Genomic DNA, 18,759 nt, shown 5'->3' on the forward strand with positions numbered 1-18,759 from the left:
TTTCTGTAAGCTGCTTTTGTTTTCAAGATGATCTTCATTCTATGGTTAAAGTAACAATTGATGATAGTGTAAATATACATTCTTTTGTTTTAATAATTATATCAGAAAAATTCCTAATTTTCTTACAGCCTATGACTTTCTAAATTTGATCTAATATCAAAGTGCTTGTTTCCATAACTTTTTAAAAGTATTTATAAAACAAAAATACCTAATACCAAAGAATAGTCCTTGTTAGCTCTAGCAGGTTTAATCTTGGATACAGTTAAGCTAAATAGTTCTGTGCGTGTTTGGGGCCTTTAATTATTTCAACAGATACTCCTAAATACTACCAACCTGTTTATATTTTTAAAAAATCATTCTGTCACATTTCTGCTCTTAAGCAGAAATTTCATATTCACAGTTTTTAAACATGCAAGGTAGGTTTGTTATATTTCAAATTCAGTTTTAGTAAAGCAAGATAAACATTTTTTAAGAAATCGGCTTTTGCTATTAATCTCAAAGTTTACAGCACCAAATTGCTTCTTATTACTAATATTATTTTAATGAAATCAGGGGAGCATGTTTCATCTTTCATATCTTGCAAATGGGTACAAATTGGGGGAATTTTATGCATTCTAACAATTCTTTGCAAAATTAAGGAAAACTAGTGCTAAAGAAAGCAACTTTTATAAAATTACAAAATGGCCTAATATATGGGGGAGAAAAAACAGAAGGAAAAGCACACCCTTCAGTGTTAAGTCATGGTAGTTGTTTGGTAACAGTGTGACTAGTGACATCAAATATGTTGCATACCAACACAGTTTTTTTCTCAGTGTTAATTTTCATAAAATAATCAGAAAAATTATTTACTTTAACGAAACTAATGTTAGGAAGTCCAAAATCAGGTTTTTACACTGATCCTGTCCAGTATCTGATTTTAAAGAAGAGACTGGAAACATGCCATGTTCAATTAAAAAAAAAATAAATTGGGTCTATTCAGTAGTGTAGGTTTTCTTAATTTTTCCTTAATTTACAGCAAGTAAATTTTATTTACAAAATTGTGCTATCCAATATTACTTAATATAACTTGTCCAGAGCTATTTGTAAGGTTTCAGTGAATCCTTAGCAGCTGTGTTTCACTCTAGGGACAGTTTCATTACAGTGGTAGATAGTCATAATAAATATATATATTTAATACCATGCAACTATTTAAGGTCTCTAGATAGAATAGATATAAGTCATAAAGTTTTTATCCTGAATTATCTGAAGAACCTCCATAGAACACAAATTTCAGTTGTGTCTCTACTTAAGAAAATCAGCATAGCTTTTTCTGGCACAGGAGATTAAGCCTTTTTCTTGTAGCAAAGGTCAGTTACAGAGCTTTATCCAAAGCCCTCAGCACAGAGAGCACGTGCTGAAATCTTGGAGCAGTATCCAGGGTGATTTAATTAGCATGGCAGTTTGCACAGGGAAGCAGGAACCCTATGCTTTTGCAGTTTGAGAAGTGCTGATGAAAGGTGCTATCTAAACCTGAAATATTTTTCGTCATATTATTAGAATAAAAGTATATTGAAAGTGCCCTTCTGCCAAGTATAAATTGTACTTGCCCTAATAGCCACTTAAAAAATGCTTCCTGATTATTTATTTTTTTTTTTTTTAGAATTCTGGCCTGTGTGTATATATGAATTGAGTTTCACAAATGAGCACTTAAACAAGTGGTATTCATGCATATTGAGGCAAATTAAAAGTTTGATTTTTTATGTGCCATGGTTTCAGCTTCTTCGTAACTCCCATCATTGTGTTGAAAATGTTGAATTTCAGTTAAAATATAGCCATGAAGACTGATAGATGGCAGAACACATTTTGCCCTTATGTTTTCAGTTTTTGCAGGGGGCAAAAATAGCTGCAAAAAATGTGAAGGTGAGCATGTTCTAGCTTGAATGACTGAACAAAGTAACAGCTGAAAGCAGCAAACATACCATATAAATGACTGTATGTACTCACAGTCTCTGTTCTTTTATAATAAAGTTATTCATACTCCATTTTAAAGGTTTAGGTACATGGTGATAAGTCACTGCAGCTTAACAGGTAGCCAAGAATTAGATCAACTGTGGCAGCTTTCCAGATGCTGCCTTCTGGCTTGTAACAGCTGTAAAGGAATTGGATTAGATAGTAGGGGGGAAGAGGAGTAAGCTAATGCAATTTATCTTCTGTGTTTTGTGAGCTTTGCATGTTTTGTGTGTGAAAATGCAGCTCAGCTGCTTTGTGGTAACTTGTTAAGCTGCAGTAATTTAGCCGAATAAGAAATGCTGAAAGATGGAAAAATGGCAGTCCATCATGTAGTATTGTATTAACATTGATATGGTTCACTGAGCCAGAGCCTGTAGAGCTGGTCTCAGAGCTTGAGACTTCTTTCAACTGTTGCCTTAATTTGCTCTTCTGGTTTCTTATTCTCAGTCTCCTTGCCTAGTTAGTCCAGTATCTTTTCCTTCTGGTTTCTCCTCTAGTATGTCTTCCTTCCCAGTTTCCAGGCAACATTTATCTCCTGCTTCCCTCCTAAGTATGTTTCTGTTTCTACTTGTACTGTGTGGTGTTCCCATCATCAGCTTACTATTCAGTCTTTTTGCCCCACAGTCACATACACCTTCTGCAGCCTAACTTTTCTTCAGATCTGCTTTCTTCTCATCCTCAGTCCCACTGAAAGTGCTTGCCACTTTTTCTTGCAGTCTCTTTGTTGGCTCCTTTGTCTTACCTTTCTCACTTCCTTCTGGTTTCCTTTTTTCTCTTTCCCCTCTCCCTAGTCTACTTCTTGTGTTTGGCTTTTGTCTCCCTGCCACTTGAAATAGAAAACTTCCTTTCCTCATTGCCTCATGGGCCTTTCCAACACAAGGTGGAATCTTGGACAGCAGTTTCACCATCTGTTTTTGACATGACACACTGAAGTTCAGTTGCAGGCACAACCTTAATCAACCATCTCAGACGAGCTGTGTATGGTCAGGAGTTTAAGTTTTCAGCTATGAGTCTGTAGCAGATCCATGCTGAACTTGGGTGAACTATGAGTTTGCAAAGATTTTTAGTCTAGTCTAAGAGTGTGAAAATAAAGGTCTCCTGTTGCTGGCCTATTTGGTCTGAGTGCATGAAAGCATCAACTTCTTAAAGAGGTAGCTAGATAATTTTGGTAAAGATAAAGCACCTTTCTTTGCCAGTATTTCTGAAATGGCAGTGTTTAGACAAAAGTTCTATTAAAAAATTTATCCAGGCTAGTTCCTGCCATGAAAAATATTAGCCAAGTTGTTCATGTTATGAGAAAACAAATTAGTGTCTTAAAAATGGAAAGTTTCAGGCGACCTTTATATTGTTCCATGCTGCCAGCTTTAGTAAGAAAGTACTTGAAAAGGACAAAGGTGATGGAAGTAAAAATTGTGACCTTTCCTTTTTAAGTTGAAATAGTCAATAGTAGTAATCAATTTTCCAAATTCAGCTAAGAAAGATATTCGTTGTTAAAATATCCATAATCTTAGTTTGATTCATGATTATAATAATGTTCAATGTTTAAAACAGGGACTCTGGTTTAATACTTCACTAGTATGCAGCAGATACTAGAATTTAACATTTCTAAAAGCTTTTTATTGTTCTCCTAATTTGTCCTAGACTGCTCATCGCCCTGCTGAACGCTGCTGTGCAGGATAACCAGTCCTTCACTAATACACTGTTATCCAAAGCCTCTAGTCTAATTTGACTTTCAGAAACACTGATAGCAGTAAAATCACGTTTTTAATTTATCACTTAATTTTCCTATCTCTGCTGTGCTTCTCATCTTCTTTCTTGGCCTATTCCCTCTTTATAGTATCCTTTCAAAACACTTCTTTGAGAGCCATAATTCTCATAGGGAATTTAAAGTAGTCATTTTTTTCCTACAGGTGAGGGGTTCACAAACAGGGAAGTTCAGAAACAGCTGAACATCAATATAAATTATTTTGTGAACCCTTAAACAACAACAAATTTCCTCTAGACTTTTTCCTGAAATGAGCATCACTGTCTGACTAATAATTTATGGTGGAAAAAAAAATTATCAAATAATTTAGCGGCAATATTTTTAGAATCATTTATCCAATAAAGTGACAGTGTAATCTAATCTTATAAATTCCATATTTGTCCCAAAGCCTGAAGTCGGGCATTTAAAACAGAGTACTGCAATATTACTGTGAGAAGTCTAGTGTGAAATGTTGAAAGACATGGACATTGATGAAATTATTTGCCAGTGGTATGTTTATACCCACTTAGTTTTACTTAAAAGCATGTGTGGTTATCACAGTGATTGTCTTTGTCATAACGATTGCTGTAATTATTGTGATCGCATCTGTTGTTGCCCAGCTGTAGTTGGGGATAGGTTTTATTCAGTTGACACTGTGTAATTAGGGTCTTTTTATTTCTTCTTCAGTTGGCAGTTCTGCAAGTAGTAGTGCCACAAGGAGAGATTCTCTATCTACTAGCTCTGACTTGTACAAAAGATCTAGTAGCAGCCTAGCACCCATAGGGCAGCCATTTTACAATAGTCTGGGATTTTCCTCCTCTCCAAGTCCAATAGGCATGCCTCTGCCAAGCCAAACGCCAGGACATTCACTTACGCCACCGCCATCACTTTCATCACATGGATCCTCATCCAGTTTGCATTTAGGTAAAAAAAACAAAAACAAAAACCAAAAAAACACTTTTTGTTTGTATGTGTGTATGTATTTCTATGTGTAAAATATATGTTGCATAAGAGATGTCACATTACCTTTGCTGTTAAACAGTTTTGTAATGAAGAGGGGCCATTCCTGATGGTGAAGAGCACGTTCAGATGCTCATTGATTTGACAGTGGAGGGCACTCAGCTTTTGGCAGTATTGGGCCAACAACTGGTTTTTCTTCCCCTGTAGAAGCCCAGTAAGAATTATTGGTCCTTTTTCTATTATGTTTCCACAGTATGACAAGCAAAGGTGCATTATTTTTGTTTCTCCTCCACAGTGTTGCCGCTTTAAGGACATTGTAGATGATGTGTTTAACAGTGAAGTGACTTTCATTAATGCCCCTTGCCATGATAAAGTAGAAAAGTGAGCAGTGCTCTCTCTCAATGTAAAATGTATTGAAAGGTGATTTTTGAATCAGTTAACCTCATGGCCCAATTACTTTGCCAGGAAGACATTAATTTATCGCCAGACTGATGGAAGGAGACAAAAAAAAAAAAAATTGTCAAAGAAGTAGCAAAGGCATTGTCAGTGGTGGCTCTCTGTTATTTATCAGATGTATTTTTTTAAGGAATGCTGAAAATAATTTCTTGAATATTTTTTTTTTTGGCTAGTAAGAAAATATGGGAGCTCAACCTTTCTTTAAAAAAAAGTTTAAAAAAATAAAGGATCTAAAGAAATCCCACCACAGTATACAGTATATTTAGAAGATAATGCCTCTAACCCAAGGTTACCTGGTACAGTTTTTCCTTTTCTGCTGCGAATATTTGCAGTCATTTAATTTAGATGCTAAAATCATACAGTGGAACTGGATTTAATTCAAGATTGAGTTGTCAGTTGCTCCAGTAATTGTTCAATGCACAGTTCCATGCTTGCAATAGGCAGCACAATCCCCTGTACCTCTTAGTGCAAATAAAACAGGAAACAAAATTTTTAAATGCCTACCATAATACACCTTTAGTGAAAAAAAGTATGACTAATTTGTATAACAAAGGTAAATAATTAAAATATATTACATTTGCAGTACAGTATCCCCTTCAAGGTTAAGTGCTGAATACCCGAAATAAAACTGGGCAAGGGGATGTTTCAGCACGTTTTATTTTTTTTTACTTACCTTTTTTCCTTTTTCAGGTCTACAAAGTGCACCTTTGGGCTGAGACCAAGCATGGAAAGTTTCAGCCCAAATGGAGGCTTTTGAGAAAGTTCTGAACATCTGACAATGGGGTTATCATGGAAATCTTTTTCTTTCTTTCTTTTCAAAGTACTCTCACCATAGTTTTCATATTGCTGAAAACTATACTTAAACCAAATTTTGGAAGGCATTATCTAAAATTTAAAACCTTCAAAGTTTTGTTTGTTTCACATTTGATAAATGTTAAAAGACTTTTTTTCAGTTCTGAGAAAATAGGCTGTGATCAGTACAGAGGATTGCCTCTGTCAGCAGAAATTGTTAAATACTGACTTTGACCCATTTTGAACTGTTTGGCAGTGTCAACTAAGCCTAATACCTTGTTAAAATCATGTACTAGATCAGTGTGTAACTGCCGGAATATACAGTTGTACTCTGAAAATTGACACAACCTTGTTGGCTTCCATGTGTCCTCTTCATCATCCAAATGAAGTGGACCTTGATTACTGATAAAAACTTTTTGCTATATTACAAAATCAGCCTGAAATTTGGAAATGGAGGGCTTTTGGATATTTGCTTTCAGAAAAAATGCAGAAAAATACAGTAATCTTTTTTAGCTTTTCTGCCCTGTGCCATATTTTTGCACAGTTGCATGCAAAGTGTACCATGTAAGAGTTTAAGGTTATTTCTGAAGTCAATTGTCTGTCTTGTTATATTTATTCTGGTGTGTTCATCAACCACTCTTGGAAGCATGTTTTGTTCTCACATACAAAAAATGAAAAAATCAGAGGTTTCTCACCAAGTGAGAAGTTATACCTGAAATCAAACAGGGAGTCTACTTTAATAAGGGGTATGGTTACCATGTAGTCACTTTTCAGAGTAGAACAACATTGTAAGTTCATGTCTGCATGCAGTTTCCATTGGTATTCTGATAATGCCTGTCAAATGCAGCTCTCCCTCCACCTTCCAAACTTGTCCTGCCTGCTTGTATCAACAGGTTCAGCTAAGTTTAACTCTTGTTTTAAAATGGGCATCAAACTCAGTTGCTCCTGTTTCAGCCACCAGAATCTAGAGCACTACACTGGGAAAGGGTGCATGGTTTTATAACCCCTTTGTCAGACACTGCTGCAATTTGTAGCTTAAAAGAACAATTTCCCTTTTACAAGAATTTTGTGATATTTTGCTGTTTTTGTCTCTTCTCACCAACTTTTATCCAACATCCTAAAATAGGAATGTGCTAATAACTTTGTGCTAGTGTCAGTTTTCCTGTATTTGAAGGGATTTGTCAGTTGTCTGTAACTGCTTCTTTACTGTAATCAGCTGGAGCAGTAAGGTCATGAATTTGAACTACCCTTTCACTCCCAAGTACAAGGAACTGCAAGAGGAAGTGGTTTTCCATTGTCATAAAAAACCCTTTTAGATTTGTAGTCCTTACCCTGTTTGATGATACATTGCAGCATTTTGAGAATAGAGTTCTGGTGTAGAGTAGGGTTTCTAAAATCTGGGCTTTTGGAGGTAATTGTTTCCTGTGTGTTGGGAGCCAGTCTTGTTAGCAGTTGGGATTGCTGTTTCACCTTCAGAGATGGTCATTGTGGGTAAGAGTAAAGGCCCCTTGGCAAGGCAGTGTGGGGAGCTTTGCATTGCCTCAGCTGTGCCCCTCCTCTGTAGGGCTGCAGGGAAGCAGTCATTATAAACACGTGCATTGATTCCTGAAATATACATAGATCTGTGTAATTCTGTTTTCCATATGGAGATGAAACTTTAAACTTAGGATGAGCTGAAGCTGCTTTTTTACAGATAAGCAAATACTTAATAGAAATTAAGTTTAAAGCATTTACATACATGTATGTGTGTTGCTAGAAAAGACTGCTGACACATGTAAATAAGTTACTCTGCAGTAGACGTATTTTCTGTCTTTATTAGAAATAATTGAAAAAATACTTTGATAAATACTAACAGACTAATGCTGTCAAAATAAATGTGCCTGGATCTAGTTTTTAATGTTTTTTCATGTTCTCCTTAACACTAAATGTGTTAAGGAGTCAATAATTTAACATGCTTTGTGTCCTTGAAACTAGGCTCTGATTTAGATGATCTATATCCCCTTTATATCTCTCTGCCTTTTCCTCCCTATGGATTAGCCATGGGGGGTTTAAGTTCAATTAAACTGTAAAACCATCTTAGTATTATTCAGTGCTTTGGAGATCTTTGTTTTATGAGATCAGAAGTGGTAGCTAATTGATTATCTGAAGAACGAACAGCACACTTCATTCCCTCAGGAGTTTGGAATTGTGTGCCTATACTGATGTATAGTAAGTACTTGAATTTTTTAGTGCTTTATTCAGTAGGGTATGTTCCCCATATAACTGACAAGATACAGGCTATTACTTTCCTAGTTTGGTGAAGAAAATAGGCCATTGTACTCACAATTATATCTGCATGTAATAAGTATCTAAGATAATATGCCTTTATTTTGGGAGTTTTACTGTTTTTCAAATCTGCAGAGTTGCCACTGAGCCCTAACATTGCTGTAATTAAAGGTTACGTGAAAATAAAAGCTAATTACTAATTAAATTACTCTTTTTTATAATAGTATCCGGTGTTTTAGAAGGTTCTGCTTTCTGAGTACCACAGGTTTTTCTGGGCACAATGGATGTGCTTTCTTAGTACAGCCTTCCTGTATTATTGTCCTGCTTAACGTGATTGTCTGAAATAGTCTCACAGGCTAGACAGGAGCCTCCCAGTTGCAGCATAGTTATCTTACTAGTCTTAAAAAGTGATGGTTCCCAAATTAGACTGAAAAAGGCTTAATAATTCTCAGCAGGAAATGCATATTACACATAAATAGCACATTTGTTAAAAGCTACCAAATTTCTATTTTAGTTGCTGGATAAATTGTTTCATTTAATTTAAAGAAATGCAGGCTCATTTAAAAAAAAAAAAAAAAAAAACAAGCTGAAACAATTCCTGATTCACATGTTCAGTTCTGTGACCATGTATGTTGACTGAGCATATGATCAAAACTGCCCTATTAGTTTCTGGCACACAATTGAGCATGTGAGCAGTGGAGTAATAGTGATCCTGCAACAGGAAAGCAGCCTGTAAGTTCCTTTCAGCAGATGGGCTCTGGTGCCCTCTCGTGATACTAAATAGTGTTACTGCACAGCACCTACAGGGGAGCCAGGATTGCACTGCTGTGCAATGTTTACATAGTCCAGATGAGAAATACCATCATTTCAGCTGCATAACTTTTTTTTTCTGTAGAAGTCCATTCCTAGAGGAGGAATTATGGCAGACCATCACTCTGCACACTGCTTCACCTGCAGAATGTTGGGTGTTTCTTTTTTTTTTTTCTTTTTTTCTTTTTTTTTTTTTTTCTGTTGTTGTTGTTAGTACCATAGTGTTTGTCAATGGAAACTAAAAACTATAGTTACAAAAATTTTACTTTTCTGGCTGTAGAGAATTAAGAGGCCTTAATTTAAAAGAAAACCTAGTGATTTTTGAAAGATACTCTGGGACATAAAGTATTTATTGATGTTTATCACAGAATTTTGAAGACTTAGTTATAAAAATAAGTACTAATTATTTCTGTTTTAGGGCATAGTACTATATAGTGCAATAAATGTTATGCTTGATGTGTCTTGCAGAGCACTAACATTTCAGATTCTGGTACTAGAATTTGACCTTTTGAGAAAGATAACTTCACCATCAATACATTGCCAGTCCACTGTAACACTGCTGTTGCCTGGCCTTATAAATACTTGGAACCAAATGAAGGATTGGCTAGGGCACGGTCAGCTGGGTTTTTCTTTATTTTTTTTTTTTCCTTTTCCTTTTTTTTGCCTTTTTTAAAAATTAAGTTTATACTAGAGCACCATTCAAACAGCACGTACTGCAATTTGTTTTAAATTCAAATGTAGATATTTATTCTGTTGACTTTGAAAGGGCTTTGATTACAATGTTACTTCCTAGACAGGGAGACACAATGCTTTCCATTTCCAATTCATAGTCAATACTTTCAGGGAGTGTTTGGTTTTTTCTTTCCTTAGTTTGGTTTTAGTAGTAGAATTGAGGTTTCTATGTGGGAATCGCCTTTGAGTATTTCTGCTTGTAGTATAGTAAGAGTATTTCCCGGAAAAATCATACAGCAGTTGGAAAAATGCTTTGGATGTGTTTTGTGATAATTGCTGCCTTTTGTAGAGTGGAGGGAAGAGGCATGCTGGAGTTCAGAGTGACACACACTGATCAGAGAGCAGGGTGTGAGGAGACATGCACAGGACTGTAGAGTGACAGGAGCTGTAGGTGGAATCACTAGCAAACAGGAGCAGGACATAGACACAGGAAGGCAATTCAGTTCTTAGAAAGCGAGGAAGGATGAAGTGAGAGTGTTTGTGCAGTGAGGAAAGGACTTCATGTTTCTAAAAGGAGTTTCACTTTGATATATCTGTGGTTGTTGGATAATTAAGTAGAGCATCCTTAGTTACCTGGTTGGAAATGTGACATATTTAGTGCTGAGGAGAGGTACCACATTGAAAGCTTAGGATGCTGAAGTTATCAAATAACCTGCAGGACAGGTACAGCTGGCAAGAGGCACCACATGTGCCTCCCCAAAAATGCCTTTAACGTGCTGTAAGCTGGAAAGGTATCTCAGTAGGGACTGAAGGGTAGTTCAGATTTCATGTTCCATTTTGACACAATTGGCTAACTTCAAGACTACTAACAAGGGTATAAGCCAGTATGACTCGCGAAGTGGAAATCTGCCCACTAAGCCTAAGGCCCACCCAGTTCTAAAGTTTCTGTAAGGCTGAGTGGGTGCTCACTTTACCTACCTTGATATATTCTTCTAATGACATTTCTTTTCCTGGTGCCCTTCACATAAAAATGAGGAGGATAATGGTTTTATTTATTGCAAGATAAAGCTATCTAACTCCTCTGACCACAATGAGGTAAATACAAATAACAAGACAGCACTGTTGTTTTCTTTGGCTCCAGGGTGTATCGGTAGTTTTAGTTCACTTGCTGTTTTGCTGTTGCTTACTTCCCTCTCATGGCTGTGACTGACAGAGCTGCTTCCTTGTAGGAGGACTGACAAATGGTAGTGGTCGCTATATTTCTGCAGCCCCCGGAGCCGAAGCCAAGTATCGCAGTGCGGCCAGCACCTCCAGCCTCTTTAGCTCCAGCAGCCAGCTCTTCCCTCCCTCGCGCCTCCGCTACAGCAGGTCTGACATTATGCCTTCCGGACGCAGCCGGCTGCTGGAAGATTTCAGGAACAATCGTTTCCCTAACCTTCAGCTAAGGGACCTTGTTGGGCATATTGTTGAATTTTCCCAAGACCAGCACGGTTCTAGGTAATTATTATAAGAATAGTAAATAATATTTGACTGCTTTGATATTGTTTTATTAATATGAAAGTTTTGAATTAGGTGCTTGTCATTTTAACTCAAAGCATCGTAATTGGAGCACACACTCTTAGGCTGACCTTCTCTTCAGAAATTTCACTGTAAAAGTAGTATTAATTTAGCTGCCTGTAGAAATTCTCAGTGTAGAAATAGCCTCATAACTAGACTTGTAAACTCAAGTATTAAGGTATCAAAGAGGCCTTGATTAAGAAAACAAAATATGTGGCATCTGGAATGTACAACTATTTTTTGTCAGTACATCATCAGGTACTTAGTTGCTGTTATTCTTTTCATCTTTAATGCTTTTCAAATTAAAGTTTTCAAGTCCTAATTTTACTAAAATGTATTCTTTTATATGCAGAGGCACTACTTTCATTTTAATAAATTTTATAAATGTTGACTGCTTTCTTTAGAGTGTTGAGGTGTCTCATTGAAACAGTGTTTGAGAGGTTTTCCTGTTGTTGATGCAAAGCATAATGTACCTTTTTTTGCACTTAGGTTTATACAGCAAAAGCTGGAGCGAGCTACTCCAGCTGAGCGCCAGATGGTATTTAATGAGATCCTGCAAGCAGCCTATCAGTTGATGACTGATGTATTTGGAAACTATGTAATACAGAAGTTCTTTGAGGTAAGCATAGCACTAAGTGTATGGATGGACATGCAGATGAGGTGCTATAAATCTGATTAAATTTAACTGGTCTTTCCTTAACACCATAGCGGAATTCTGCATGACTTCCACAGAACTCAAGTGTGTCATTCTGCATGGGTGTTTTCTGTTCTCTACCCAGTGGTTTTTGCCATAATGGACACAGTTTCTCCTTATACTGGTAGTGCATGAACACTGTGCACATTGAGGCTTCACAAACCTCTGAGGAGAACTTAGAGAGACTTTCAGCAGATGAAAGGGAACATAAATATTTGAAAAATGCTTTTTATTGGTTACTGCATCATGGTACAGAATGGTCTGGAAGATGCACTTGAGCTCAACCAGCTGTGTGAACTTCATCCAGGGCTGTGTATGAGGAAGCTCCCATAAAATGTAGAAAGGCAGAAGAATTTTGAGTAAGAGGTATCCATCATAAGATATATCCAGTATTACTACAACTATTATTTAAAACAGATTTGTCTTCTCTTAAAAATGATATGGTAAAAAAAAAAAAAAAAAGGCTTCATCAAAGAATTACAAGATTTGGCTTGCAGAGAGAAGAAAAAAAGTAATACCTGTGTCCTGGGAAAAGTTATATGTGTGAAAGGTATCCAGTATACTTGTGGCAAGAAGATGGTGCTGGAAAATGTCCAGTAAGAAATAAGATACTTGTTGTAAAAAACAAGAATGTAATTTTTTCAATAATCTATAAAATAATGTCCTCATTTTTTTTACTTCTTTTTTAATAGCCAGTCAAAATATCTTCTGTAAAGTGTCACTGACATATGATACACAAGATCTTGATTTTGCTTAAGGGTCATCATTTGCTATTTTTTCCATAATGTTAAGGTGGATGAATACACAGTTAATCATTGGTAGCTGAGTGTTTTCATCTTAATTCTGCAGAACACTTCTCAACAAAAGTACATGTGACCTTACATGTAATAGGGGACCTCATTTTACTGTATAGGTAGGCAGGTGAAGTTGTTGGTCAGGCTTTCTTCAGAGCTGACTACAGGTGTGGAGTTTGACCATTCTCAGCAATGCTGCAAGAATATTGCTGTGACATCAGCTGGTTGTCAGCTGGTCACTTCTGTGTCCTCTCTTACAAGATGCGAGATACATTACACAAGTTTTGAGATAGCAAATTGGTTTGGATTCATGCATAATAGTGACCTGTGATCAGTTTGCCAGTATAATTTATTTGAAAAAGTGGTTTATTGCACTTAAATATTCCTACAGACAGGCAAATATAAACTGTATTATTTCTTCTGTTGTCTTTCAAGGTCATGCATTTGATAGCAGGTATGTGAACTGGATGTGGAATATTACAAAATGTTGCATTTAGAAAAGAAAAGCTTCTGGTAAATATCCCCACTAAAATACAAAGTGAAACATTATTCAAATGTTACAGTCATGTACATCCTGACAGTACTTACTCTGACATGTAAATTCCAGCATGCTGCAGTATGTCTTCATTTGTTAACAGGATATTTATTTGCTTTCAGTTTGGAAGCCTGGATCAGAAGTTAGCCCTAGCAACACGCATCCGTGGTCACGTCCTGCCCTTGGCCCTGCAGATGTACGGCTGTCGTGTCATCCAGAAAGCTCTCGAGTCAATCTCACCTGACCAGCAGGTAATTGTAAGTTAGAGCAATGCTTTTTTCATTTTATTTATTTTTATTGTATCCCTCTTTTTACTTGATTAAATTGATGATTATTCCCTTCATCATGAAATATGCTGGGGGGCTAAAATAGTTGTTTAAATGAAAGTACTGAGGTACACAGTTAACACCAGTGAATATGAAGGTTGGAGTCAGGATGAAATTAAATTTTTTCCCTTTTAAAGAAGGCGGGGTGGGGGAAATACCATCATAAAGACAAGGATAATCTTTGTTTTTCCAGAATGAAATGGTGAAAGAGCTGGATGGCCATGTTCTGAAATGTGTGAAGGATCAAAATGGAAACCACGTTGTACAAAAATGCATTGAGTGTGTTCAGCCCCAGTCACTCCAGTTCATCATTGATGCATTCAAAGGACAGGTAGTACCAATTGTTTGTTTCCTCTTTGCAGGTTGCTTAGATTTCACAGAAGATTTGCAGGTATTTGTTGGACATAAGGCTCTAGAAAGACATGTTTGTATGCATTATAAATAATAATAAATATTTATGTCATAAAAAGACATAAAAGGGACTTTGCATGCCCAGGCTTTGTGTTTGTGTGTTGTGATAGCACCATTTCACATTTGCTTCACAGCTCTTGGCAGGGCCATTTTTTATACAATAATAACAACATACATGCTCTCTAGTATACATTTTTCATTAAAAATTACATTTTCCTGTCCTGTTGCACGTGCATCTTTCAGTGTTTCCCAATGAATGTCAGTCCTTAAGGAACTGCAGTGATGAAATTCACTAATCTGTTCCCTACATATGGACTAGTGTGAAGGAGGTGTAGTATTTGTTTACTTCAGATTGAGGTTTTTGTTTTGTTTCCCAAAAAGCATTATTACCATAAGATTGATATTGTGCTGCAGGCTAGTGAATGTGCTGCAGCTAAATAGCATTTTAATCCTCTGAGACAAGCGTGTACTTTTATAGTCTTGAGAAGAATTGTAAATAGAATAGTAAAAATCTTACTAACTTGGCTATATAACTAAATTTTACTTTAATGGATTGCCAAATGTATTTCCTAATAAAATCTACAATATCTTTCTCATTTTACACAACAGCAATACCTGAATTATTGTTGTACATAGTACTAAATTGCATACCAAGGTTTCTAGGGTTTGGTCTTTTTACACCAAAAGTGTGTATGAGGGTGTATGAGGTACATGAGATGCATTTTTTAAACTGTAAATAGAGCCCCTTGACTAAAGTGTGAGTTTATGTACTGAACATCCATCCTAAGCACCAGGTAATTAAATGTAGAAAATAGTAACTAATGTGAAATGGCAAATGAAAAATGTTACACTTGTGACATTACTTGTAATTTTCTCCTGCATTTTGAGTTGATGCCTAATCATACAAGATTCTGTGTTCAGTTCTGACCAACAATGAAGTTTTTGTAATTAGCCCCCAAATCACAAATGTAGCTTCAGGAGAAGCAAGCAGAAGGAATAAGCAAGATTTGGCTGTATGTTTTGAGTAGTTACTTACAAACTTTGTATCTGTAACTGGGAGCTTATTGTGTATACTGGAACATGAAATTGGTGAAAATCAGCCACTGTTACTGAATTCCTTTTTATAAGTGTCAAAGTCTTGAAATTTGATAAGAAAGTAAAAAGGAAAGCTTTAAATTCGAACAGCAGTTACCTAAGGGTCATACTTCCAGGTTTTCCTCTGCAGCTATGTAGGCTAGAAACATTGTAATGAGTACTTGTATGTTTTCTGGAGTCCTTGACACACAAAAACCTGCTTTTTCATCTTTTCCTGACTTTCCCTGGAAATGGAATTCTGATCTGAGCAGACAAAACTTTTTTTTAGTAGTAGTTGGTGTGTTCAGTTCCATTTTGAATGCAGCAATATTGCAATAGATGTGAGTTTCAGTTGGTTTAATTCAGTTTGCAATCCTGTTTTCAAGGTATTTGTGCTTTCAACTCATCCATATGGTTGTAGAGTAATCCAGCGTATTCTGGAGCACTGCACTGCTGAGCAGACTCTGCCAATCTTAGAAGAGCTGCATCAACACACAGAGCAGCTGGTGCAGGTCAGTGCATGTAGGCTCATTGTCAATGCACTTCAGAGCTTTTTGTTATCATCATTTACTCCTGTATCCTAGTTTAAATACATTTGACTCTTTTTAGTTTTGTAGACATTGTTTTGTTTTTTTTTTTTTTTCTTTCCTTCTATAGTTTTAATGAAAATGAATGTGGAAGTTGGGAGGCAAAGAAGATACAAAAAGCATTTTTTTACCCTTTGACTGTAGCTTGGTGTTCAGGGGAATATTACAGCTGTTAAGAAAGTATGATCTTAAATTTGAGGACTTCTTTCTTTAAGAGGATAAAAGATGCTCTAGCAAAACACTGGTTTTACAAATTATTTACATTTTTCATGTGAAATTTGTGGTCCATTAAGTAATTCTTGATTAAATATTTCTTACATCACTTTGCTTCTGTAATTTTGACATTGTTTTTTCCTTATATCCATGCAAAGAGTAATTTCATACTTTATGCTTATGTATGTACAACAGCTGTCAGTATTTGTTATTTGGTGTGAACACAAGAGAAAATTTAAGTCCTCTTATTTTCAGGATCAATATGGAAATTACGTTATTCAACATGTACTGGAGCATGGTCGTCCTGAAGACAAAAGCAAAATCGTTTCAGAAATAAGAGGAAAAGTTCTAGCTCTGAGTCAGCACAAATTTGCCAGGTATTGCATAACTTTCATATACTAAAGATTCATTAACCTTGTAAAGTTGTAATACTGGATTTATTTCTTGTGTTATTAAAGGGATACAATAATTTTTTTTTATTATCTTACCTCCTGAAATTCCATATTCTTACAGAGATGAATGGTAGTGATATTTTTATACTAGGTTTGGGGAAGGGAAGAGACAAATGTTCTGTAGCAAAACAAAAGAGGTTCTGTGGGTTTATGGGATGGCTTTTGTTCACTTTGTGCAAGTGCAGGGAATGTGTTCCAGGTTTTCACGTAAGGATGCCCAGAGCCAGGTGAAAAGCTCTGCTGGAACTTGGGTGATTTGCTGATGACAATGAGCTGGGACCTGCTGACTCTCAATCCTGCCTAGCAATTTGCAAGTATAACAAGGCTAGCTTTAAAAAAATGGTAGTTCAGTCTGACAAGGATTTTCTGTATTAGAAAGTCTGAAAGACTGCTGTATTTCTATTCTGAAATTGGAACCTACAACTGCTCCTTTTGTGCTTTTTGCTGAAATATGGATTATGTGCCTTTTGTGAAGGAAAAATACACCTGAGAATTCATTCTAGGTGATTTAGTGAGAGTAACCTTATCATCAAAATGACGTAGAAATGCACTGTGACTTTATGGGGGCATTTGTTTTTAAAACTGCTAGCGAACTAGTTTATTTGGAATTTTTTTTTTTTTTTTTTTGGCCTGAATAGAACTCTTCAAAACCCTCTAACTTGCTTAATTTTTAAAGCACTGATTTAGGACTGGGATCATTTTGCTATGTTACAAGCTTTGATGGCCTTTCCTGCTTCTGAAATAAACTGGAAGGTCAGGGGCTTGCTCTACAGAAGAATATTTGATGGAATCTCTGATGTAGGCATGCTCTTGGAAAGTGCCTTTATTCACAAAGCAGGAGTCTTCATTCCTGGCATTCTCTGTTGGGTCTTCAAAGGGCCCACAACCAAAATAGATGTGCTAGAACACATCTGCAGCCTGAGGTCCAGTACACCTATGTAGGTTCAGTGGAAAAGTCTCTCCTACCAGATAATCAGAAAATAACTCTGTCACATGGATGAAGTAGTAGTGATGTGGTGACTAATTTCCTCAGTCATTAGACTGGAGATTTGGAAATGAGGAATTGATGCATTCATTTGCAATATGAACTTCACTGGCATTAAGAACCCTGAAGAACTGATAAACTTCCAGAGAAATTGATAGTAGTTACCTGAAAAAATGTTACACCTCCAGTCCTATCGGAAATCAAGGTAACCCCACCAAAGGGAGGAAATTATGCATCTGACTCCATTGATATCAGAAGGCTAAATAATTACTTTATTATACTATATTATTCCATACTACATTACACTACATCTAAGCTGAATCTGCACAAGTGCTCAGCTCAACTGAACAGAATCCTGTGACTGTCAGCCGACAGTCCTGACACACACACGTGGATTCAATAGGTCAGTGAATCAAAACGCACCAGAATTCAATCACCAATTCCCTTCAGGTAGACAATCTTCCACAACATTCCACATGTTCCAAAACAGGAGCAGTAAATGAGATAAGAATTGGTTTTTTCTTTCTCTGAGGTTCCTTGCTGCAATTCCCAGAACTTATCCTTGGGAAGCTGTGCCTTGCTTTTCTCTGTGAGGAGAAATGCGGCCACACAGTCCCACCATGGACTTGCCCTCTTTTTCAGCAACGTGGTGGAGAAGTGCGTGACGCACGCGTCGCGCGCGGAGCGAGCCCTGCTGATCGACGAGGTGTGCTGCCAGAACGACGGCCCGCACAGTGCCTTATACACCATGATGAAGGACCAGTACGCCAACTACGTCGTGCAGAAGATGATCGACATGGCCGAGCCCGCCCAGAGGAAGATCATCATGCACAAGGTATGGGTGTGCATGCTTGCAGGGATTCAGAAACACGGCTGGGAGCTGTTCTGCCACAGCACCTTCCCCTGCAGGTGTAAAACTCAATGCTTCTGTAATCTAGAGCTTGATGACATTCGCCGAGCTCCATGACATTCAGTGGAGCTTGGTAAAGGAGAAAACATTCAGGTCTCTGAGCACTGAGCTAAAAAAGGAAACTTTTAGTAGTTGGATTTCATCTTCTGTCTTCATGCCAGCTTTTATGTGAAAATACTTGTAACAGGAAAATGTATTAATATAACAGGAGAAATACTGTTTTCTCTTTTTATTTCCTGGTTGTGGCTATAAGTCCACTCTGCAGTTCCCCCAAAAAGAGATTGCCACACTTCCTAATATACAGGCACATTTCTACTTAAGAATATCCAGACATGGAGAAGTGTGCTGTTGCCATAATGGCCAGAGGCTATTTAACACAGGGCCCAAGATATTCCTGCAGGAGCTCTGCTTGCCCCAGTCACCAACAGGGCTCTCCCACAAAGTACTGCCTCAGTTTTCCTGCAGTAGGAACATCAGTTATTTGGTGAGTCAAAATCACCAGTTTTACATCTTTCCAGAAACTTCCAGCACTT

At 36.9% G+C, this 18,759-nt stretch overlaps 1 protein-coding gene across 8 annotated transcripts in view; it reads left to right on the forward strand.

Moving 5' to 3' along the window:
- The window catches only part of PUM2 (pumilio RNA binding family member 2), a 68,433-nt gene that overhangs the window by 47,468 nt on the left and 2,206 nt on the right, over positions 1-18,759 (forward strand). For 4 of the 8 annotated variants that reach the window (XM_059469717.1, XM_059469713.1, XM_059469714.1 and 1 more), the window contains exons 13-20: positions 4,421-4,657; positions 10,918-11,185; positions 11,735-11,864; positions 13,391-13,525; positions 13,788-13,925; positions 15,466-15,591; positions 16,135-16,256; positions 17,959-18,151. In XM_059469717.1, coding sequence (XP_059325700.1) covers positions 4,421-4,657; positions 10,918-11,185; positions 11,735-11,864; positions 13,391-13,525; positions 13,788-13,925; positions 15,466-15,591; positions 16,135-16,256; positions 17,959-18,151 — 1,349 coding nt within the window. The remainder of the gene's footprint in view (positions 1-4,420; positions 4,658-10,917; positions 11,186-11,734; positions 11,865-13,390; positions 13,526-13,787; positions 13,926-15,465; positions 15,592-16,134; positions 16,257-17,958; positions 18,152-18,759) is intronic. The other 4 variants (XM_059469715.1, XM_059469716.1, XM_059469719.1 and 1 more) reach the window with 3 other exon arrangements.

This window comes from Ammospiza nelsoni, chromosome 3, assembly GCF_027579445.1.
Source record: "Ammospiza nelsoni isolate bAmmNel1 chromosome 3, bAmmNel1.pri, whole genome shotgun sequence".
Classification (NCBI taxonomy): domain Eukaryota; kingdom Metazoa; phylum Chordata; class Aves; order Passeriformes; family Passerellidae; genus Ammospiza; species Ammospiza nelsoni.